Below are 19,054 nucleotides of genomic sequence, written 5' to 3' on the forward strand. Positions count from 1 at the left end.
TAAGATGGTTGACATGAGCTGTGTCTCAATTCAGGGGCTGCTTCCTTTGAAGGCTGCATTTGGAGTACGGTTACGTCACAGCGGTGTTCGGGTTATTGGCGGGTGACAACTAACGTCAAGGTGCGTTACCGCAAAATACTGTGCTGTCGTATTTGAAAGTCTCATTGAAATGCGGCCGACAAATGCTTCCTTCCATCCCAGAGGAACAAAGGCAGCAACAGGTGGATCCTTCACGACCCAAACTATCCCAGTAGGTAACAGCAACGACAAGTAACGAGACGTCCAATGCTTCGGTATCAGGCTTCAGTATCAACCGAACAACTAAGGATTTATACGATCTGGGGACTGCAATCGCCCAAAGCCGCGGAGTCCAGACCGTCTTATTTCGGTTCATCCTTCGCAGTCTACTGGGCCCACGAAGGAGGCCATCTTTGTGAGGCAGGTAGACTGTTGCATCTTTTGAAGGACGCAGTTCTGGTAAACATAGCTATGATAAACACATTGTAAACATAGCTATGGTAAACATAAGCATTGTCTTTGTGTACAACATTAGTTTAGACCAAAGCACCACTAAATCTTGTTTTTATTTATAATATAATTAAAACTGGTTATATACCATTTAACCATTACAACATCTACTTGACCACAACAACGTGTTGAGTTTAATCGAGGTGGAAATTTGAGGTATTATTTGTGCTGCGTTGTCATGAGATGAAAATAATTCCTTGATGCCTCTCTAAGCAAAAAATAAAGAGTATCTGTTTTTCCAGACAGGTGGACGCACCCAGAGAGAGAGACTGTGTGACTGGACACATAAAAAATGTGTGTTCCCCACTCTGCTGCAGAGAAAGCTGCCCAACTGCATTCCTCATCATGATTTCCTTTTGTTGATACGCTGCACAGAGACGCCCTGATCCTGAATGACTGGCATGTCTGCTGAAGGTACGCACCGGACTTTGCTAATTCATGGAGCCCTCTTTGTTTCTATCTCCTGTCTCTTCATCTGCATAGTGAATATTATGACATGTGCCTCTATATGGCAGCATTATGTAACAGTCGTCATCTCTTCTCCATTGTTGACTGTATACACTGTGTGTGTGTTTGTAGCATCAAGTCTAACTGAGGCCTGGCTGAGGGTTAACACAGGTAACAGAGAAAGTGAAAAGCTCAATATTCATACAATCAGCCTTAGATTTTAGAGTCATGAATAATAAAGAGAAGAAGGGAAGAGGATGGTTTTGAATCCAGTCACTGTTTAATATTTCATCAAATACGGCACATTTTAAAATGATACTTAAATGAGATTTTGAACAAGATGTTGGGAAACTTAACAAGAATAAAGCAATTTTTGAAAAATAATTACATGGTATATTTTGCAAGGAGTTTTGCCTCTGCCAGCTGTGGCCAGAGGCTTCACATTTTCAGTTTGTCTTCCCTTTTTTAGAATGCAATTGGAGGGAATCTCTTCCAATTTACCCCAATCGTTCAGGGTGAACTCATTACATTTTAGAGGTCATAGGTTAAGGTCAATATGACCTCATGAATTTAACATCTCAGGAGCGCCAGGAGGAAATTTGGTGGCGACGTTCATTTGGACTCAGAGATGAACCAGTTGGAATTTTGTGGTCAAAGGTCAATGTCCCTTTGATCTCACAAAAGTGGGGTCATGATTGGCAGGGTAAAACTTTAAATTTACACGTGTCATTATGTATTGTAGGGTGTCTAGAAAGGCATTGGGAAATCAAATGAATTATTATTATCTATTATTTATGCAGCTGGTTAGGTTAGGTTTGGTTAAGGTTAGTTTTAGGGTTAGGTTAGTTGTAGGTTTAGGTTTAGGTTTAGGATAGGTTTAGGTTCAGTTCAGGTCTAGGTGTAGGTTAAGGCTAGGTTAGGGTTAGGCAATTGGTAACTATGGTTAAGGTTAGAGTTAGTCTCCAGGAAATCAAAGTAAGTCAATGTAAAGTTCTCTGTAGTAAGGAAGGCAAGAATGTGTGTGTGTGTGTGTGTGTGTGTTATTACTACTACTTCATCCTTGTACTGCTGCAGGAAACAAAATTCCGCTACATGTTCACTGCACACATTATCCAGATGTGAAGTCACTCCTTGTTTCACTCTGTAGGAATGAAGGATGCATCTATGGACGGGCCTCTGCTGCTCTGAGATCTTAGTGTTTCAGGGCCCCGATGAAAAGGAAGGGCAGGGCAAAAGGTGGGAGAAAGGAATAGTGCGGCAAACAAGTCGGTCCGGTCTTCCCCCCTTGCAAGGTGGATGTCTGGGCGGTGACACACCTGTTCACCTGTCTGGGAGGAGCAGCCAGCGCTTAACACTGTGCTGACGTGACTGTGTGTACCACTGAGTGTGTTTGAAAGGAACCAGAGGGAGAGGAGAGACAGAGTGGCAGCTGCAGAGTGAGGAAGACACAGAAGGAGTAAGAGATAGAAAGAGAGATTTCTGTGGGATCTCGGCTTGACCCCCCACGACCGCCAGGATGTTGAAGAAAAAGGAGAGTAAGGACAGTACCCTGAAGCTCTCGGGCAAGATCAACAAGTGAGTGTTTTTTCCCCAGCCTGACAACTGTGTCATGTTTCCTGTGCATGCCTTTGTCCTCTTTCTCTCTGCGTGCTGTGGTCGCCCTCCTCTTATATTATGGCAGGGCTGAGAAATAAAGTCTGAAGTGCAAGTGTGCAGATTGGAAATTCTCCACTGATTTTAGGTTAGGGTTAAATCTCAGGGAAGGGGAAAGCTTTTTGAGTTGTTTGCCAGCCCGCGAACAGAGTCCGAGGTCAGGTTTACTTTGAAAACATGAGGTGGGACAGTATGCTTCAGGACAACAGGGGGAACTAGTGAAACTGTGTTTATGAGTTAAAGTGACTTTAGAAGTCAACCAGAACAGGTTTGTTGCTGATCAGATTTTAATGAGGCAAAAAATAGCATCCTCTCAGAACCGTGTGTTTGTGTGTGTTGATTTAAATATCAGAAGATTAACGTAGCCAGGCATTTGGTCTTCATCCAGACACTCTGCCTACAACCGACTTTGAGATCAAAAAGGAAAAAAGCGTAACGTGATGTGCAACGTTTTAAAAACGAAATGCAGCTTAAAGCACCGTCAACTACCTGAATGTGTAAAGAAATCTCCAGAGCCAGATTACTCTGATCGTACTGAAGGTACAGCAGTGCGCTGACGACACTCTTGTGTTCATGTGATTTCTTGGACATACTGATGTGGCTTTCAACTGAGCTGAAACTGAGTAATAGTTTCTTCTTCTCTGTCCTTTGTGGACACTGGTGTGGCTTCACAGGCAGCCAGTTTCACCTGCCCTGGTCGTGTTGTCTGCCGAGGTGTGATGAGGGCTGGGCCGTCCGTACTGCTCAGCTGGTTTCTTTCTCTCACGTGGGCGTTGGTCTAGAACTGTACTTTTTATGGTGTGACACAAGACATGGTGCTGCAGCTCACGTGGCTGTTCAGAAATTTCCATCACTTGTCACATGAAAAGTGTAGAACAGGGCAGCGATTGGTGATGAATGTCATTGATCTCAATGAATTGCTTTTTAAAATAATCAATTCTTTCTTTTCAGTAAAAGTTTTCCCAGAGTCCTAAGAGATGATTTTAAGTTTCTTGACTTGTTATATATATAATATAATACAGAGAAAAGCAGCACATTCCTGAAACTGGATCCTGGAGTGAATGGAGTAAATGTTTAACATTTGGCTTCAAGAATAGCTATTAATTAGTAATCGAAATCATTATCAACTAAGTTTTCATCATTTGACTAATCAATATATCTACTTTATTCTTTCAACTTTAATTTGAGGTTGTGACATGAAACAAATTCATACTTTGTTCTGCTGGTTTGACGTTAAAGACGCACCCAGTGTCGCTTTCCGGGTGAATGACACCAGGGAGTCAACATAGTGGTGTGTGTGTGGTGCGTGTGTGTGAGTGAGGATCTCATCTGGTTCTGCCCATGTAGAATCATGTTGCGGGTCGCACAGTAATTTAATAATGACACTGAGTCCATGACTGAGAGAGGAAGATTAAAGTACGCTCCAGATTCAAGGTCAAGTTCCTTCCTCTTGTTCGTCACAGTGGCTGAGGTGGTGAGAACTGGAGACACACCTGCAGTCACACGGTCACGAGCCTGGAAACTATTTTGATCATATGAATAATCACATTTCTCATGTTTCCATGTAAACATCATATTGAGAGTATGATCAAAACCAGGAAAAGACTGAAAAACACCAGGATACGAACGCACATGTAATCACACTCACTGACATGAGATGAGAGTTTTTCCAAACCTCATCTAACCCCACAATTAAACACAACTGTCATAACACCAACTGGTGATACTGTATCAGGGAGTGTTTCGCGGTGCTCGTTCTCCCATCTTCCAACTAACTAACAACAACAACAAAAAAAGATGACAAGCCCTTCTTAAATATGTGGGTTAGCCAGTTGTCCTGCTTTCTCGTTGGATCAGCCACAGCTGTTTGGCTCTCCTGCCATGGTCAGACATAAATTCAACAAAAACACTTATACAACACAGTATATCGGTAGAGATATTTTGATCAGAGCGCCTTTGAAAGTTTGCGTTCAGCTCACTGAACACAAAAGACGACAGAGATGTTGCACTGTTGACACAAAGGATCACAGTTATCAGATTAACACTAGCAGCAGCAGTCGATCTCTAAGAGTTAAACACACACGCACACAGAGTGAACCCCCCCAACACTAGACAGTAGTGCTTTAATCAGGGGAAACACACACTATTGAAAAAAAAGCCCCTGTCTGATGCACACACACACACACACACACACACAATCCCGGTGAGGGTGTGACCTGTCATTCAACTTTTTCGAGCTCGCAGGAAAGAAAGACGACGCTCGTTTGACAGGATGAGACTGAGAGAAGTCTTTCATTCATGTCTTCAGCAAACAGAAAGATAATAGTTAGTCAACCACTAGTCACAATTGCAGCCTCGAGCAAAAGAGCACGTGAAAAGAGTAAGAAATAAGAAACCCTTTTTTTCTGTTTGATTATTTAGTTTGTTTTATTGATAACATTGGGATGTACACTTCTAACTTATCAACAAATCACACTTTGTCAGGGGTAGAAAGAAACAGTCCTGGGATCCTGGTCATCGATGGTGGTTGAGCAGTTCACCAGCTTTCCCACACACACACACACGGATATTCTATATCTGACATTATTCAGATAAAAAATTACTAAAAACTAAACTATATGAACATATTATGATATTATTTGAACTATTGAGCACACACAGTAAAAAAAAAGTCACCAAAGGTCAGGAGGTAAAAGCATGAAGATCAAATCAGCATATTGTTTTTTAGTCATGCTCTGCAGACCCTTATGACGGACCCTTTCTGCCAGTGACAGTGAGTGATGACTCTTCACCTCCAACATGTCACTCACTCACTAATAAACACAGTATCAGAGCAAATATATAACTGTTTCTCTTCATAAGTAGCCATCGAGTTTCTTTGGCTGAGATAGGAAACTAGAATTTTGTGTGTGCGTGTGTGCGTGTGTGCGTGGGTGCGTGGGTGTGTACCTGTCTCTCCTGCTGAGTGAGCAGGAATAGGGAGGCCATTGTCAGAGTGCTTGCAGAACCAGATCAGCTCACGCCTCAGTGAGTCAGTGCAGGAGGAGGTGACACACGTTTCCACATTCCTCCACCGTCACTCCATCATTAAAGAGCTATGTGAAATGTGCTGTCAGCTCCTTGTAACTCTACATTATACGACATATGCTTGTTTTCTCCCCAGCGAGACACGTTTGTACTCTGAGGTGACTTCGGTCAGTCAGCGAGCGAGGTGCTGGATGGTTTGCCAACATTCTTTGGTTCGGTGTCACACATCAGACATTTCTTCTTCTCTTTCAGAGGTTTAAATGTATGAATGAAGTCTGTTGAGGTTGAACAATCAGCCCTGTTGTTAAATCTCTCAGAGAAAAGAGAGGAATTCAACATGTCATATACTCAGTGATTTATGATGCACCGGCTAAAACACTTGTTGTGGGGATTCTCCTCCTCTCCTCTCACCAACTGGTGTGAAACAGATTTTAGGGGTAAATGCTGCATTTCATCAGGGTGCTTATCAAGATATACATACTGAGTAATTCGCAACTTGCATGTGATTTAATGTGTGAAAATTATGTAGAAACTTATATTTCAAAAATATATATGTACAACAGAGACACCAGTAATCTATTCCTTAGTCCTTAAAACACAAACCATATAAATTCAGTAATAAATTCAACCTGTGAGTTTCCTCTTAAAAAGGACGCTGTTATGCAGATGTTAAAGAAAATCATAATGATAATGAATAATAATAATAATGCATATCTTTTGTATAGCACTTTTAAAAATGCTCAAAGACACTTTATAGGATTGCAAAAAAAACAGAGAGGGGTTACACGTCATAATCAAACCTTATTCACTGTAAGTGAGAAGAATAAGAAAAATAAAACCCTGTGAATTATACCACAAACATGACCTTAGTCAATAGTCTGCAAAGTTCCCTCATTCACCTCCCTTCTTTAAACACACACCTTCTCATGAGTTTGGAAATAAATTACAACAATTACAATTGATCCCTAATTCATCATTTATCCAAACTCACTAACCCAGAAACAGAGGAAGTGACAGTCGCAGTGGAATCAGTGGAACTCTTAGTATTTATGGAACGCTCTGGGTGTGGCCCGACAGCGAAACAGCATATCCTCATACTGACCCTGCACCACGCCAGCGGCCCTTGAGACAATGCAGGTTTAGTCAAGTAGTTCATCTTGGTAAACAGACAAAAATCAGATGATAAACGAGTTAAATACATTTTTTCTTTGCGGAAATGATCTTAAATGTGATGATCAAACTCGTCTGACAACATGTCTGGGCTCTGGGCAAAGAAGAACACATACGTTCTTCTTTGCTTCTGTTTATGAAAATATCTATTTTGTGGTTTAGAGCAGTGCATTTAACGTTTCCCTCCACTCCATTTGTTTGGTTTGGTCTTCTTTCCACAAAAAACACCAAAAAGCTGAGGATATTCTTCCTGTCTTTGTGTTTTTTAAGATTAGTTTTTCTGTAAATCAAAGTTTGTGCGTTGTCCTGAAGTTCATTTAAGTTTAGGAGGCAGAATTTAAATCATCATCAGGTATTTAAATCATTAGTATATTTGATTGAACATGTCAAACAAAAATGCAGATAGGAAATTCCAGCCACCTCCACATGATATTGGACTGTAAGTGGAACATGAGAGAGGAACAGAGAATCAGTTCTATGATGCTCCGTCTGATCAGTGCTTTCAGTGGTTTAATCGGAGACCCCTCCCCTTCTCCTCACCCTTGCAGGACCCAGGCTGGTAACCTGGCCTTGTTGGTCGCCCAGATGCAAAAGAATGCCGACCAGGTGGAGAAAGACATCCTCCGGTCAGAGGAGATGCTGGCGGTGGTGAGGATGACACAGACACCAGCTAATGATACCATCATTTTTACTGGCTGCCCTTTTTAAAAAATTCCTGTGTCCTTCGTCTTCCTCCACCAGGACGCAGAAAATGAGAAGAAAGAGCTGCCCTTTCAGCATCAGACTGAGATCTCAGACAAACTGGGCGAGGCCGAGGGTCTTCTGAAGGACCTGTTCCTGGACGTCGACAAGGCCAAGAAGCTCAAACACCCGCAGACCAGAGAGATAGAGAGCGAGTGAGTATTCTCCACAGCACAGAGCTGCACCACGCAGGACGTGTGGAGCCTATAGAGACTGAGGATCAAATAAAAGAATACTTTATTAGTCCCACTATGATTGAACACTGTGGGTCACCATGAATATTAACCAGTGATCTTTGTTTCTCTGGCGACTCCAGTGTCATCCACCTCCATGACCGCTGGCTGAAGGACTGCGCCTTCTACCGAGACATCTATGAACAGATTGATGATGTGTCGCTGATGCCCAGAATTGACTGGGGGCCTGTTTTCAGCCAGAAGGAAGTATGTCTAACTCTCCTGTTATTAACACAGACGGCCTCCTCCTGTCAGACCGGCCCCTTTCATACCATCAGCAAAGTTCATGTGTTGATTGTCTGTGCTCACAGAAACAGCTGAAAGTGGAGGACTACGGCCCCACAATGGCCGACCTGGAGAAGCAGATTGCCTCTCACAACATCCTGCACAAAGAGATCGAGGCGTACAGCTCGCAGCTCAACGTCAGCTCCGCTGGCAACAAGGTGAGCTGAGGCGTTTCCATGAAACCTTCAATAAAGCCTTCTTTACTCAGTTTGAAAAACTGTTTGCAGCAGCCTGTAACACATGCTCTTCTCTCGTATTGTAGGAGAACTATTTGATTTTGAAGAAACAATACAACAACATGCTGGTGAGTTCAACATTTTATAAAATGTTATAGTATATTTATTTATTAATGAATGAATGAATGAATGACATTTAATCTTAACACTCAGGGTCCAGATGATTAAAATTCAACACAACATAGATTAAAATACTTACAAAAAAAGAAGAATAAAATAGAAAACGTTATATAAACATATAAATCATTATTTAAATTATTCAGTCCCATGAATAAGACATTTTTTCCTTTTATATGAACATCTATCAGACGATATTTGAGAAATGTTGCTTTTTCTTTACAATCACAAAAAGATGAATATTTACTCTGACCATGTTTAACAACTATATATTTTACTTTTAAATGAAAATATATTATCTTTATCCAAATAATACAAAATATTACACTTTTAAGCTATTCTCTATCTTCTCCCTATGTGTCATTTGATTTGTTAGACCTTATATAACATTAGTGAATTACAAGAAGCTAAATGCTCCCTCATTCAAAGTTTCATTTTTACTTTAAAAATCTTCAGGTTTCACCCAATGTATTTTTTTTTCTTTCCCAGGACAACTCCAAGTGGCGTCACCACTACCTGAACAGCCTGTACGAATACATGCAGGGCTGCAACAAGGAGCTGGGTTTCCTGGCAGAAGAGCAGGATAAGATCAAGAAGCAGGACTGGAGCGACCGCATGGTGGACCCACCTGATGTCCGCCGGCAGTACGAGGTCAGTCTAAATAATGAAATGGTTTTGCCTGTCTTAATGATCCAATACATAATATATGTAATAAAGCTGTTCTATACTGGGATGAGGAAATGCGCTGTAAAAAATAACGGCACTTTGATTTGATCTCAATCAGAACTTCAAGAACAACAATCTGCTGTCCCACGAGGGCGAGGTGAACAAAGTCAGGGATGAAGGCGACAGACTGGTGGAACTGAAGCACCCTGCCAGTGCCACCATACAGGTACATGTCATTCACATTGTTTACACACACACTGCCTGCACAGCCACCAGGGGCAATATAGGGTTCAGAGTCTTGCCTGAGGACACTTTGGCAGCCAGGGATCCAACTACCGACCTTCTGACTAGTGTACATCCCGCTAGACTTCCTGAGCCACTGCCGCTCAAATGTGCAAACACTACAGAACCACATCTTCTAGACTATATAAACTGAAACACTCACATTTAAGAGACCACTTGAGAGGTGGTTTAGCATGTGGACACAAACTCCTGCAGAAATGATCAGTAGACCCCAGTCTTTATAAAAAAAACCCTGCAGAATTGCCCTGTACACCGTGTTTTTAACTTGCCTGACCGCAATTTAGTATTGAGGGTAACTTAATAAAAATAGTTAAAGCAAAAACTTTGGTAAGTTTACAAAGCCATTATATTTTCTTTTATATATTCTTTCTTCACTTTATTTAAAAATAACAGTGAGCCAAGCAATTTCAAGTTTTGTTTTTTTACAGTGCATTTAACCAAGACTTTTCATTAACCTTTTATATTTTAGGGTCGTTTTTTGAATGTTACTTAAATCCAGGTTGATTTTAACTGTAAACATCATCATTTCCAGGCTCAGAGAGATAATGTGCGAAACGAGTGGCAGAAATTCCTCAATCTCTGTATTTGTCAAGAGACACATCTGGACAACGTGGAGGATTTCAAAAAGGTAAATATAAAACTCAGTAAATAACCAATTTGATAAGTATGTGTCGAGACCACAAGCAGATTTTGTCTTTTTGGTTTTGACACAAAAGCTTTAGAAACATATTTTTGTGCTATTTTCCAGTACCAACTGGACACGGAGCAACTGTCAGAGACACTGACCAAACTCAACAACAACCTGGACCCAAAGACCATCAGCAAGAAGGGCAACTCGGAGACGCTGCTGCAGCTCGAGGTACAGGAGAACCACTAAAGTCCTGGCAACCGACTTGGTTTATAGATTGAACAAATGGAGGGAGGAGAAAAAAAGAGAAGGCTTGGGAGAGTACAAGTAATGGAATACAGATTGAAGTTTTGAAAAATACAATGGAGGATTTGAAGGTACTATAACATTATTGTTTTTATTATTTTTGTTTCTATATTTGTTCGTAAGGCTTTTTTTCCACATATTGTGTCATTATTTGTAATTTCTTTCTGCTGCGCCCAAATTTAAAAGTTAAAATTAACTTCACCTGAGCTGTGAATTCACAACATGAGGTATTTTATTTTGAAAAGCAGGGGAAACTGAAATATATTCCTTATGTAGTATATTGATTTTGGAAACTGAATGTCTGACCTCTTGTGGAGAAAAATTTGATTAAGGAAGACATATGAGATGATGATTTTGACAACCATGAGATGCGTGTGCCTGAGGTATGTTTTTCTGTCTGTGTCTGTTTCCGAACAGGGCGAGGAGAAGGCTGTGCAGAACTCTGAGCAGCTGCTGGCCGACCTGAGGAGACGCAGCACCACCATCGCTCCTCTGAAGCTACGACGCATCACCTCCAGCAGACCCATCACAGTGGAGTCTCTGTGTGACTGGAAGACAGACAAGGTGGAGCTTTGTAGCTTTGTCAGACACAAAGAAAAAACATGCTGCAGTTTCTCGTCTAAACTTTCTGACATGTGCTTTATTTGTTTTTATTATCATTATCCAGGATTCTCTGGCCAGAGGAGAGAAGCTCACCCTGAAATCAAACTCAGACCATAACTGGAACGTCATGTCTACTGATGGGGCGACTAAAACTTTCCCAGGAGTCTGCTTCCAGATCCCACCTCCTGACCCAGATGCCATCAACAAAGTGGACCTGTAAATAACGCACCACTGTATTTGTTGCCAAATAATGACACAACAAATAATGTTATTATTATTAATAAGTTCCCGTTTCTACCTCTGTCTCTCTCTGTCATCAGTTTGGGTGGTGAACTGGGAGACATCAAGAAGAGAAGAGCTGCTCTGGCGGCGTCGCTGAAGAATCACAAATCAGATGTCTCCAGGTCCCTACAATCAGGTCACTTTCTATACATTACACCTTCAAATATTTTAGTCGTATTGAATCCTTGATTTTTGTTTTTCAAACCATAAAAATCATTCACCATCAGTTGCACAGGTTTTGTTTTATAGCCAAAATAAGACCAGTCAATGATTCAACTTCCCCATTCCTTCATTCAGCCCCAGTGTCTTCAGCTCTAATGGACCCCAAAGCGGCAGCTCTGGCCCAACAGCTGGACAGGCTGGACAATGACCTGATCAGCGCTGAGGAGAGCATGCTGAGCCGCCTGCGAGCCCCGCTGAGCCGCAGCGATCCAACTGGAGATCTGGCCAAAAGGCTGAGGGAGCAGGAGGTGAGAGGAATAAACTCAGCCCTGACACTTTAACCAGACCTATTGAATTATTAGAGTTGAGATTGTTCTTGCCAGCATGTTTTCTGCAGACGTTATCTCTGGCAGTTCCTAAATGTGTGTAGGGTTACAAAATTAATTTATGTTTGAACAGCATCCACCAAACGGCCTGATTTTCAAGTTTATCATAATTCACTGGTTGTAGTGGTTATGCTGAACGAGTAGTAGGAATTTTAAACTGCTTCATCTGACCAGACAAAGTTATGACACTTTGCAATTTGAAATTCAAGACACAACACAAACATTCAAAACACACACTAACCTGACAAACAGTACTGCTACTATAGATAATATGACTGTGTATCATTTATATATTATTAATAGGGTTATGTTGAGCCAATGTCAATGTTTGTTTTTACTTGTATGCAATCATACAATGCTGAATATCTGGTCCCTCCCTCAGGATATTTGCATGAGCACATCGCTGTTTGTGAAATTACTGATTGGAGTTGATGACATTGTGGAAAAACTTCTGAGTAAAACATTTAGATTTCTCCGGATGATTTGATAAAGCCCACTATTAATAATATCTGGTATCTGGAAAGTGAACCCTTGTGCCATTTTAAAAAACGCCCGGTCCAGGCTGTTTTTCTTCAGGAAGTTCTGGCCCTTTGACGTAACCAGGTCACTCCTGTGTGTGTCATCAAAGTGTTTTAATTTCTGCTGCTGTCTGTTGGGGGTGGAGTTTGAACTCAGAGCACAGAAACAAGTTCAATGAACTGATAAAGAAGGCAGGATCCATTATTGATTTGACCCCTGACAAGTGTTGATCCAAAGTACTATATTGTTAGTGAACTGAGGAACTCTTTTAGTGACAGACTTGATTTATCTTGCCCATTGCCTTGCGTATGTGCAGGATTGATAAAGTATCATGTATCGCATCGTATTACATCATATCTAAAGACTCTACCTTTGTTCCTCACAGCAAGCTGCCATGGCCCTGAAGTCTCTGGAGCAGCAGAAGCTGGCGGCACAGGCCGACCTGCAGCCTCTGCTGTCCAAAGACCCCGCCGGCACCTCCTCTGGACTGCCGCTCAAACTGACTGCTGCCAACAACAAGCATGACAGCATCGCTGCACTCGCTGACCTCTACGGCAAGAAGTAAACAGATATTTTGTTTGGGAAGTTGCATACATGCATTTGAATGGTGGAGGGTTTTGTCTCCATTGAAAATACCTCAAATATTGTGATAAGTTACATTTAGAAAGCATTATAGTCGTAGGTCTGCCAAACACTGCTCTTAGACAAAAAAATGTCTGTGCACTTACTTCAACATTTATCCCTCTTTTTCAGAGCAAATGCATCTCTCAACCTGGAAAGACAGATCAATAAGGTGGATGGTCTTGTCTCTGGGTTTGAGAAGAACCTGAGTGAAGACGGACCAGTCCCTGATGTGCCAAATGCAATTCCAGCCCATGCTGACAACATCCAGGTTAGGAAGTCTTCAATCTAACATTTCTTTCAAATTGCCCCATAAGCAGCGATTCTCTTACTCATAGATTCAGTTTAGAGTTGATATATTTAAAATTGGACGTCTCCATCTCCTGTGTTGTATTCAGTACCAGCGTAAGTCTGTGGCAGCAGCTCAGGACGACGTGAAGAAGCTGAGTCAGGATCTGGAGACCACGGAGCAGCTGTGCAGCTCTATGCAGCAGGGCTACCAGGAGTACTGCCCTGACATCCAGCGCCAGAGAAGGGAAGTCAAGCAGCTGCAGACCCGCTACGCAAACGTTGCCAACCAGCTGAAAGAGAGGTGGGAATCCGACTGCAAACAACTGAGTCCAGTCACTTCAGTTTATGTTGAAAGTCAGAGTACAGTGGGTTTTGCTTCCACGTGTATCACTGAAAGGACTGTACCTGCACTCAAACATATTTGAGATGATTTTAATGTTTGTTTAAAAGTCAAGTAATGCTGCAAATTAAATAATTATATTAGATCCCAATTTGGCAGAAACTGGCATTTGTGATTATTATTCAAATTACATACAAACAGCACATAAAGTTAGCAGATATGATTTGGGTTTTGTAAAGTGATGTGGTTAAATTAGATAGATAATTCATCAGATATAAATAGGCCCAGAATAAACCCGAGCTAAACCACTAGTCATTAGCATTTTAAAATCATCATGATGATAATCGTCTTGATCAATCCTTTCAGAGAAAACATCTTACAAGAAACTGGGACCAAGAATCAGGAGTTCCAGAGCACATGCAAATCCCTCAACTCCTTCCTGAACAACCAGCCGACAAACCAGATAAGCTACAATGACGATCTGTCCCAGATCGCTGCTAAGCAGAGCTCCCAAGAGGTGAGAGCATCTCCTGACTATACAGAATGAAGTGCATGGTACTTCATCTAATTTGCTCACAGTAATAAACTAATGATAAATTGTCACTGCAGAGGGTAATGGATGACCTGAAGAGGAAGGGAGATGACATGGACAGGGTGGCTGACCTGTCTCTGGACCTGCAGAATCTTCTCAATGTAAGAATGAAATGGATCCTAATTAAATGCTGTAAATGTATTATATAAAAGAGAGGAGGGTTTTAAGTTCTGGAAAAAGAAAACAAAGAATCCTTAATGTCACCATCAGAGACAAACAATTGTATTTCTTCTCTACGTAATGGATGTTGTTTTAAAAAACAGTTATTTTTAAAATAGTCAACAAATGGTGCGCTTGGAAAATTGAATAAATGAGGCATGAAGATGGTCCTAATTCTTCACATTTCTTTACAGGAGTACGATGCCAATGTTGATAAATACAACAGTACACTTGAGGATGCTGGTGCCAGTATTCCAAAGAAACCCAAAATGCTCACACTGGCTGATTCTGTTCAGAAAGAGGTAAGATTTGAACTTTAAAGATTTGTGTCATATTTTAAACACTTGACGTTTGATTGGTAAAAGTGGCTGATGGTTTGCTTAAACTCTGTTTTGTTACAGGAAAAGGGTCTGATGAACCGTTATGCTAAAGCAACAGCTGAAAACACCCAGTACCAAAAACAGATGGGCTTCGCTAAGAATCTACTTTTACAAGTAAGAGAATGGGGCATGAATGAATTCCCTGAATTGTGCTAATGTTTTTGTACCTTTCATGGGTTCCACTACTAGTTAAAACCAAACATCGTTCATTTACGTTCTTCTGTTGCAGAATGAGGATAAAATTCAAGTGGTGGCACAGCAACAAGTGCATCTTGAAAGCCAGCAGAGGAGTGCTTTTGAGTTGGACGGTTTGTTTAAAGACCTGCAGGAAGAGAAGGACAGGACAACTCATGCTGAGACAGACCTGAGAACCTATAAAGACAGGATGTTGTCGCTGAAGAGTCGCAGAGGAGTGGAACGCATTGAGGAAAGAGAGGTGCTGCAATATTACCGCGACCCAAAACTGGAAAGTGATTTGACCGATATGCAGAGAACACTGCATGAAGAGTCCCTGAGATGTAGAACCACCCATACTGAGGTTGAGGTGCTAAACAAAAAAATCACCATCCTGGAAGATACCCTCAAGAACACCCAACCCAAACTGGTGACAAAAGAGGTGACAGAGTTTGAGAAAGATCCACAGCTAGACGTAGAGGCCAGTAAGCTGAGAGATGAAATAGGCAGGATGAGAGATGAAATTCGAGTGCGAGACGGGGAGCATATTCAGATAAAATCAGAGGTCACGATTCTCCAGCAGAAGCAACCACCAATCAAAGAGAGGGTGGTGAAGAAGGAGGTGTTGAAAGTAGAAAAAGACCCAGAGATGATGAGAGCAGTGCGGACCATTGAGTTGGAAATTTCTGATGAAAACAAAACGATGAAGCTCCTCAATGATGACATCTTCCAAACAAGGAGTCAGATTAATGCGCTTGAAAGACTAATTCCTAATATCCAGCCTAAGATCATCACTAAGGAAATAAAGAAGATTGAACAAGATCTCGACCTCATCACTGAATCTAAGAAGATACGAACAAACCTGGAGGAAGAGAGGGTTGAAAACGACTCTTTGTCTAGAGAGGTGATTGGCCTCCACAGCCGCTATAGAGAAGTTCAAGACTGGAAACCAAAAATTGAGATGAAGGAAATAGTGAATGAGCTCTACCGGATAGACCCCAATACAGAGGTGGAGATAATGCGACTAAGGAAAGACATACAAGAGTCCGACAAGCTGCGCACTGATATAGACAGGGATCTCACTCAGGTCAAATCTGAGCTGAATATTCTTCATTCTCAACCACCAAAGGTGGAGCACAAGGAAGTTATCCAAGAGGTGGTTAAGGAGGAGAGGAGCCCTGAAAATGAGAAAGAGATTCAGAGGCTAAATGATCAGGTGAACCATTTACACACCACTTACAACACCCTCCTGGACCAGGTGAGACAACTCAGGAATGACAGGGATGAATGGAAGGCTGAAAAGTCCAAGATAGAAACCAAACTTCTCAATAGAGAAGTCATCAAGTATGAACCTGATCCACTGATAGAGAAAGAGGCCGACCGCTTGAGAAGAGACGTGCGGGATGAGGCACAGGTGCGGCGCAACACTGAGGAGATGGTGTTTGACCTGCAAAACAAATACATTCTGTTGGAGAGACAGAAACCCGAGGAGAAGGTGGTTGTGCAGGAAGTTTTGCGCTTACAGAAGGACCAAAGGCAGATAGTTGAGCATGAGCGGCTAAGCAGGAGCCTGGATGATGAAGTAATGACCCGGCGTCAGGTAGATCTGGAGCTGCAGCAGTTAAGAACAAAGGTGGAAGACAAAGAGAGGCTCCTGAGAGAGAGTGATGAGCGCCAAAAGAGGATTGGAGCTGAGTCTGAACTTCGAGAGATCCGACTGCGTATTACACAATTGGAAAATGCCCCACCTCCTGTTGAGGAGAGTATAGTAGTTGAGGAAGTACTGAAGGTTGAGAGAGACCCAAAACTGGAGAGGTTGACAAATAATGTTCGGGCAAACATGGACAAAGAAACCAGTGATATCCTGCGTGTCCAGAGAGAGATCCGCAACATCACTCTAAAGCTTGAGATCCTGCAGAGGGAAAAGTCTGTTGAAAAGACAGTGTATAAAGAGATTGTCCGTGTTGAAAAAGACCAGGCTGTTGAAAGTGAAAGGGATCGCTTGAGGGAACAGGTGTCTCAGCATAAATTCGACAGACAGGACCTTGAGGATGAAATTAGACGTGCCAGTGATAAAATCAACCTTCTGATGAGCAGCAAGTCGAGTACTTCAAGAGAGGAGAATACCATGGTTTTGAACAGAGATGCCCTAGACAGGGAGAAGGACAATCTCACGCGGGAGCTCAGGACACTTGAGACCAAGAAACATGACATGAGCCTGTCTTACAAGCAGCAGTCTCGACTAATGAGTGAGAGATCCCAGTCGAGCAGGCAGAGGAGCCTTAAGATGGACTCTGACGTACAACGTTTTGAAAGGGAGATCCTGGATGAAAAAGACAAGATCCATCTTCGAGACAGCACGATTCGAGATCTTCTGCTAAAACTCCAGCGAGAGGACCAGACAGAGACCAGGACCAAAGAGACCAATGTCTCCACCAAAATCACGATTTTAGATCCAGAAACAGGCAAAGACATGTCTCCTTACGATGCCTACCTGCAGGGCCTGATTGATCGTAAACAGTACATTCATCTGCAGGAGCTGGAGTGTGACTGGGAAGAGATTACCTCCCTAGGACCTGATGGGGAGACCTCTGTGCTGCAGGATCGCAAAAGTGGCAAGCAGTACTCAATCAGAGATGCCCTGAAAGAAGGCAGGCTGAAAGAGTATGATCTACAACAGTACAAAAAAGGCAAGATTCCCATCTCAGAGTTTGCCTTGCTAGTCGCAGGTGACAATAAGAAGGAACTCCAGTTTAACTCAATCACTCCAAAGACCACCACAACAGTTAACTCAGCCCCCCCAACCCACTCCACTGCTAAAGAAATCAACCCAGTTGCTGGAGTAATGGATACAAACACTGACACCTGCTATACAATACGCAGCGCCACCCTGCGTAAACTGATTGACCCCACCACTGCCCAAAGGCTTCTGGAGGCTCAGGCAGCAACAGGCGGCATCATTGACATCAACAACAAAGAGAGATGCACAGTTCACAAGGCAGCCACCAGAGGCCTCATCGAGGACAGTCAACTCCAGAGGCTACTCAATGCCCAAAAGGCTTTCGCTGGTGTTGAAGACCCCGTTACCAGAGAGTGTTTGTCCGTGGGAGAGGCTGTTCAGAAAGGCTGGATGCCGAAGGACACCGGCATTCACTACATGGAGGCACAGCACTTAACAGGAGGGCTGGTCAATCCCAGCACTGGCCGCAGAGTAAGCATCTCTGATGCCATTGGGTCCAAAATGATTGACAGCACATTAATGAGGGAGCTGCAGGCCGAGACAACCTACATCAAAGATATTGTAGATCCAATCACAAAGGAGAAGATCAACTACAAACAAGCTCTGGAGCGCTGTAAGAAGGACCCAGTGTCCGGATTACCAATGCTGCCTGCCTCCTCCAAAGATTCTGGTTACGCATCAGGGTACAGCTCTACTAGATATGCAAGATTCTAGATATGTTTACAGCATACTTGGAGTTATCTGATGTGTCTTTGATGTGATGTGGTAAAAATGTACTGTTAGATATGGGGACTCCATATGAAATCAATACATTAATTACAATGTACATTTTGACTCAGGAAAAGTCTTCTACTGCAAAGCTTTCTATCTAGCCTAAATGATTGCTGCTGAGTTGCCTTTGTTTACCAAACATATCTGACTTTGGCAGATGTTTTTTGATTTAATTTAACAACAGAGAATATAATTGCAGTTTATCTTTGATATTATTGTAAAAGGGATACTGGGACATGGTGCAATCCTATTTACCAAGATTGGTTTGATCCTGTATTATTCATGGGCTATCCTTGACTCTGTTCACTTTAAAGCTCAATCTTGTTTGATACTTCATTTTGAAACAATTACCAATAAATTTAAATTATAATGGCCAAAGAGCATTGACTCCCTCATTTTCGATGCTGTGTAGTCTTTTGAGAAAAACACAGAAGCAGGTACAGTAGACAACTGTTTTACAAATTTCACAACATAAACTCTGACTGACTTTAACCACAACTTCCCACACTCATGCACCTTTCAGGACCAAATAAGGGAGAAGAGGGCGGCTTCCTCCATTGATATCAAATAAACAGCTTGACAACAAATTGACGTCTGAATTTAAAATATTAGTTAACATGAACATTCTGTTTTCAAAAATCTGGGTAACATCTTGGTCACCAGATAATTACAATGCAGATAAAAAAGTAAATGT

At 42.1% G+C, this 19,054-nt stretch overlaps 1 protein-coding gene across 1 annotated transcript; it reads left to right on the forward strand.

The window, feature by feature from the left end:
- The first annotated feature begins 2,324 nt into the window (after nt 1-2,324).
- On the forward strand, nt 2,325-18,738 carry evpla (envoplakin a). The gene is made up of 22 exons (XM_035167144.2): nt 2,325-2,550; nt 7,374-7,473; nt 7,567-7,721; nt 7,883-8,006; nt 8,111-8,242; nt 8,347-8,388; nt 8,927-9,088; nt 9,222-9,329; nt 9,939-10,034; nt 10,155-10,265; nt 10,758-10,904; nt 11,008-11,159; nt 11,264-11,361; nt 11,523-11,695; nt 12,678-12,853; nt 13,046-13,184; nt 13,312-13,505; nt 13,911-14,061; nt 14,154-14,237; nt 14,490-14,597; nt 14,697-14,789; nt 14,905-18,738. Exons 1-22 carry the CDS (start codon nt 2,492-2,494, stop codon nt 18,301-18,303), a joined length of 6,003 nt encoding a protein of 2,000 aa, XP_035023035.2. The 5' UTR covers nt 2,325-2,491; the 3' UTR covers nt 18,304-18,738.
- The last annotated feature ends 316 nt before the right edge of the window (nt 18,739-19,054 follow it).

The sequence above is a fragment of the Hippoglossus stenolepis genome, chromosome 2 (genome assembly GCF_022539355.2).
Source record: "Hippoglossus stenolepis isolate QCI-W04-F060 chromosome 2, HSTE1.2, whole genome shotgun sequence".
Classification (NCBI taxonomy): domain Eukaryota; kingdom Metazoa; phylum Chordata; class Actinopteri; order Pleuronectiformes; family Pleuronectidae; genus Hippoglossus; species Hippoglossus stenolepis.

What these genes read in the sequence shown, in the direction of transcription:
- evpla (XM_035167144.2), top strand. Translation starts at nt 2,492, where the DNA reads ATGTTGAAGAAAAAGGAGAGTAAGGACAGTACCCTGAAGCTCTCGGGC. An exon ending in ATGTCCGCCGGCAGTACGAG is followed by an intron (nt 9,089 to 9,221) that starts GTCAGTCTAAAT and finishes GATCTCAATCAG; the next exon opens with AACTTCAAGAACAACAATCT. An exon ending in GCTGACCTCTACGGCAAGAA is followed by an intron (nt 12,854 to 13,045) that starts GTAAACAGATAT and finishes CCTCTTTTTCAG; the next exon opens with AGCAAATGCATCTCTCAACC.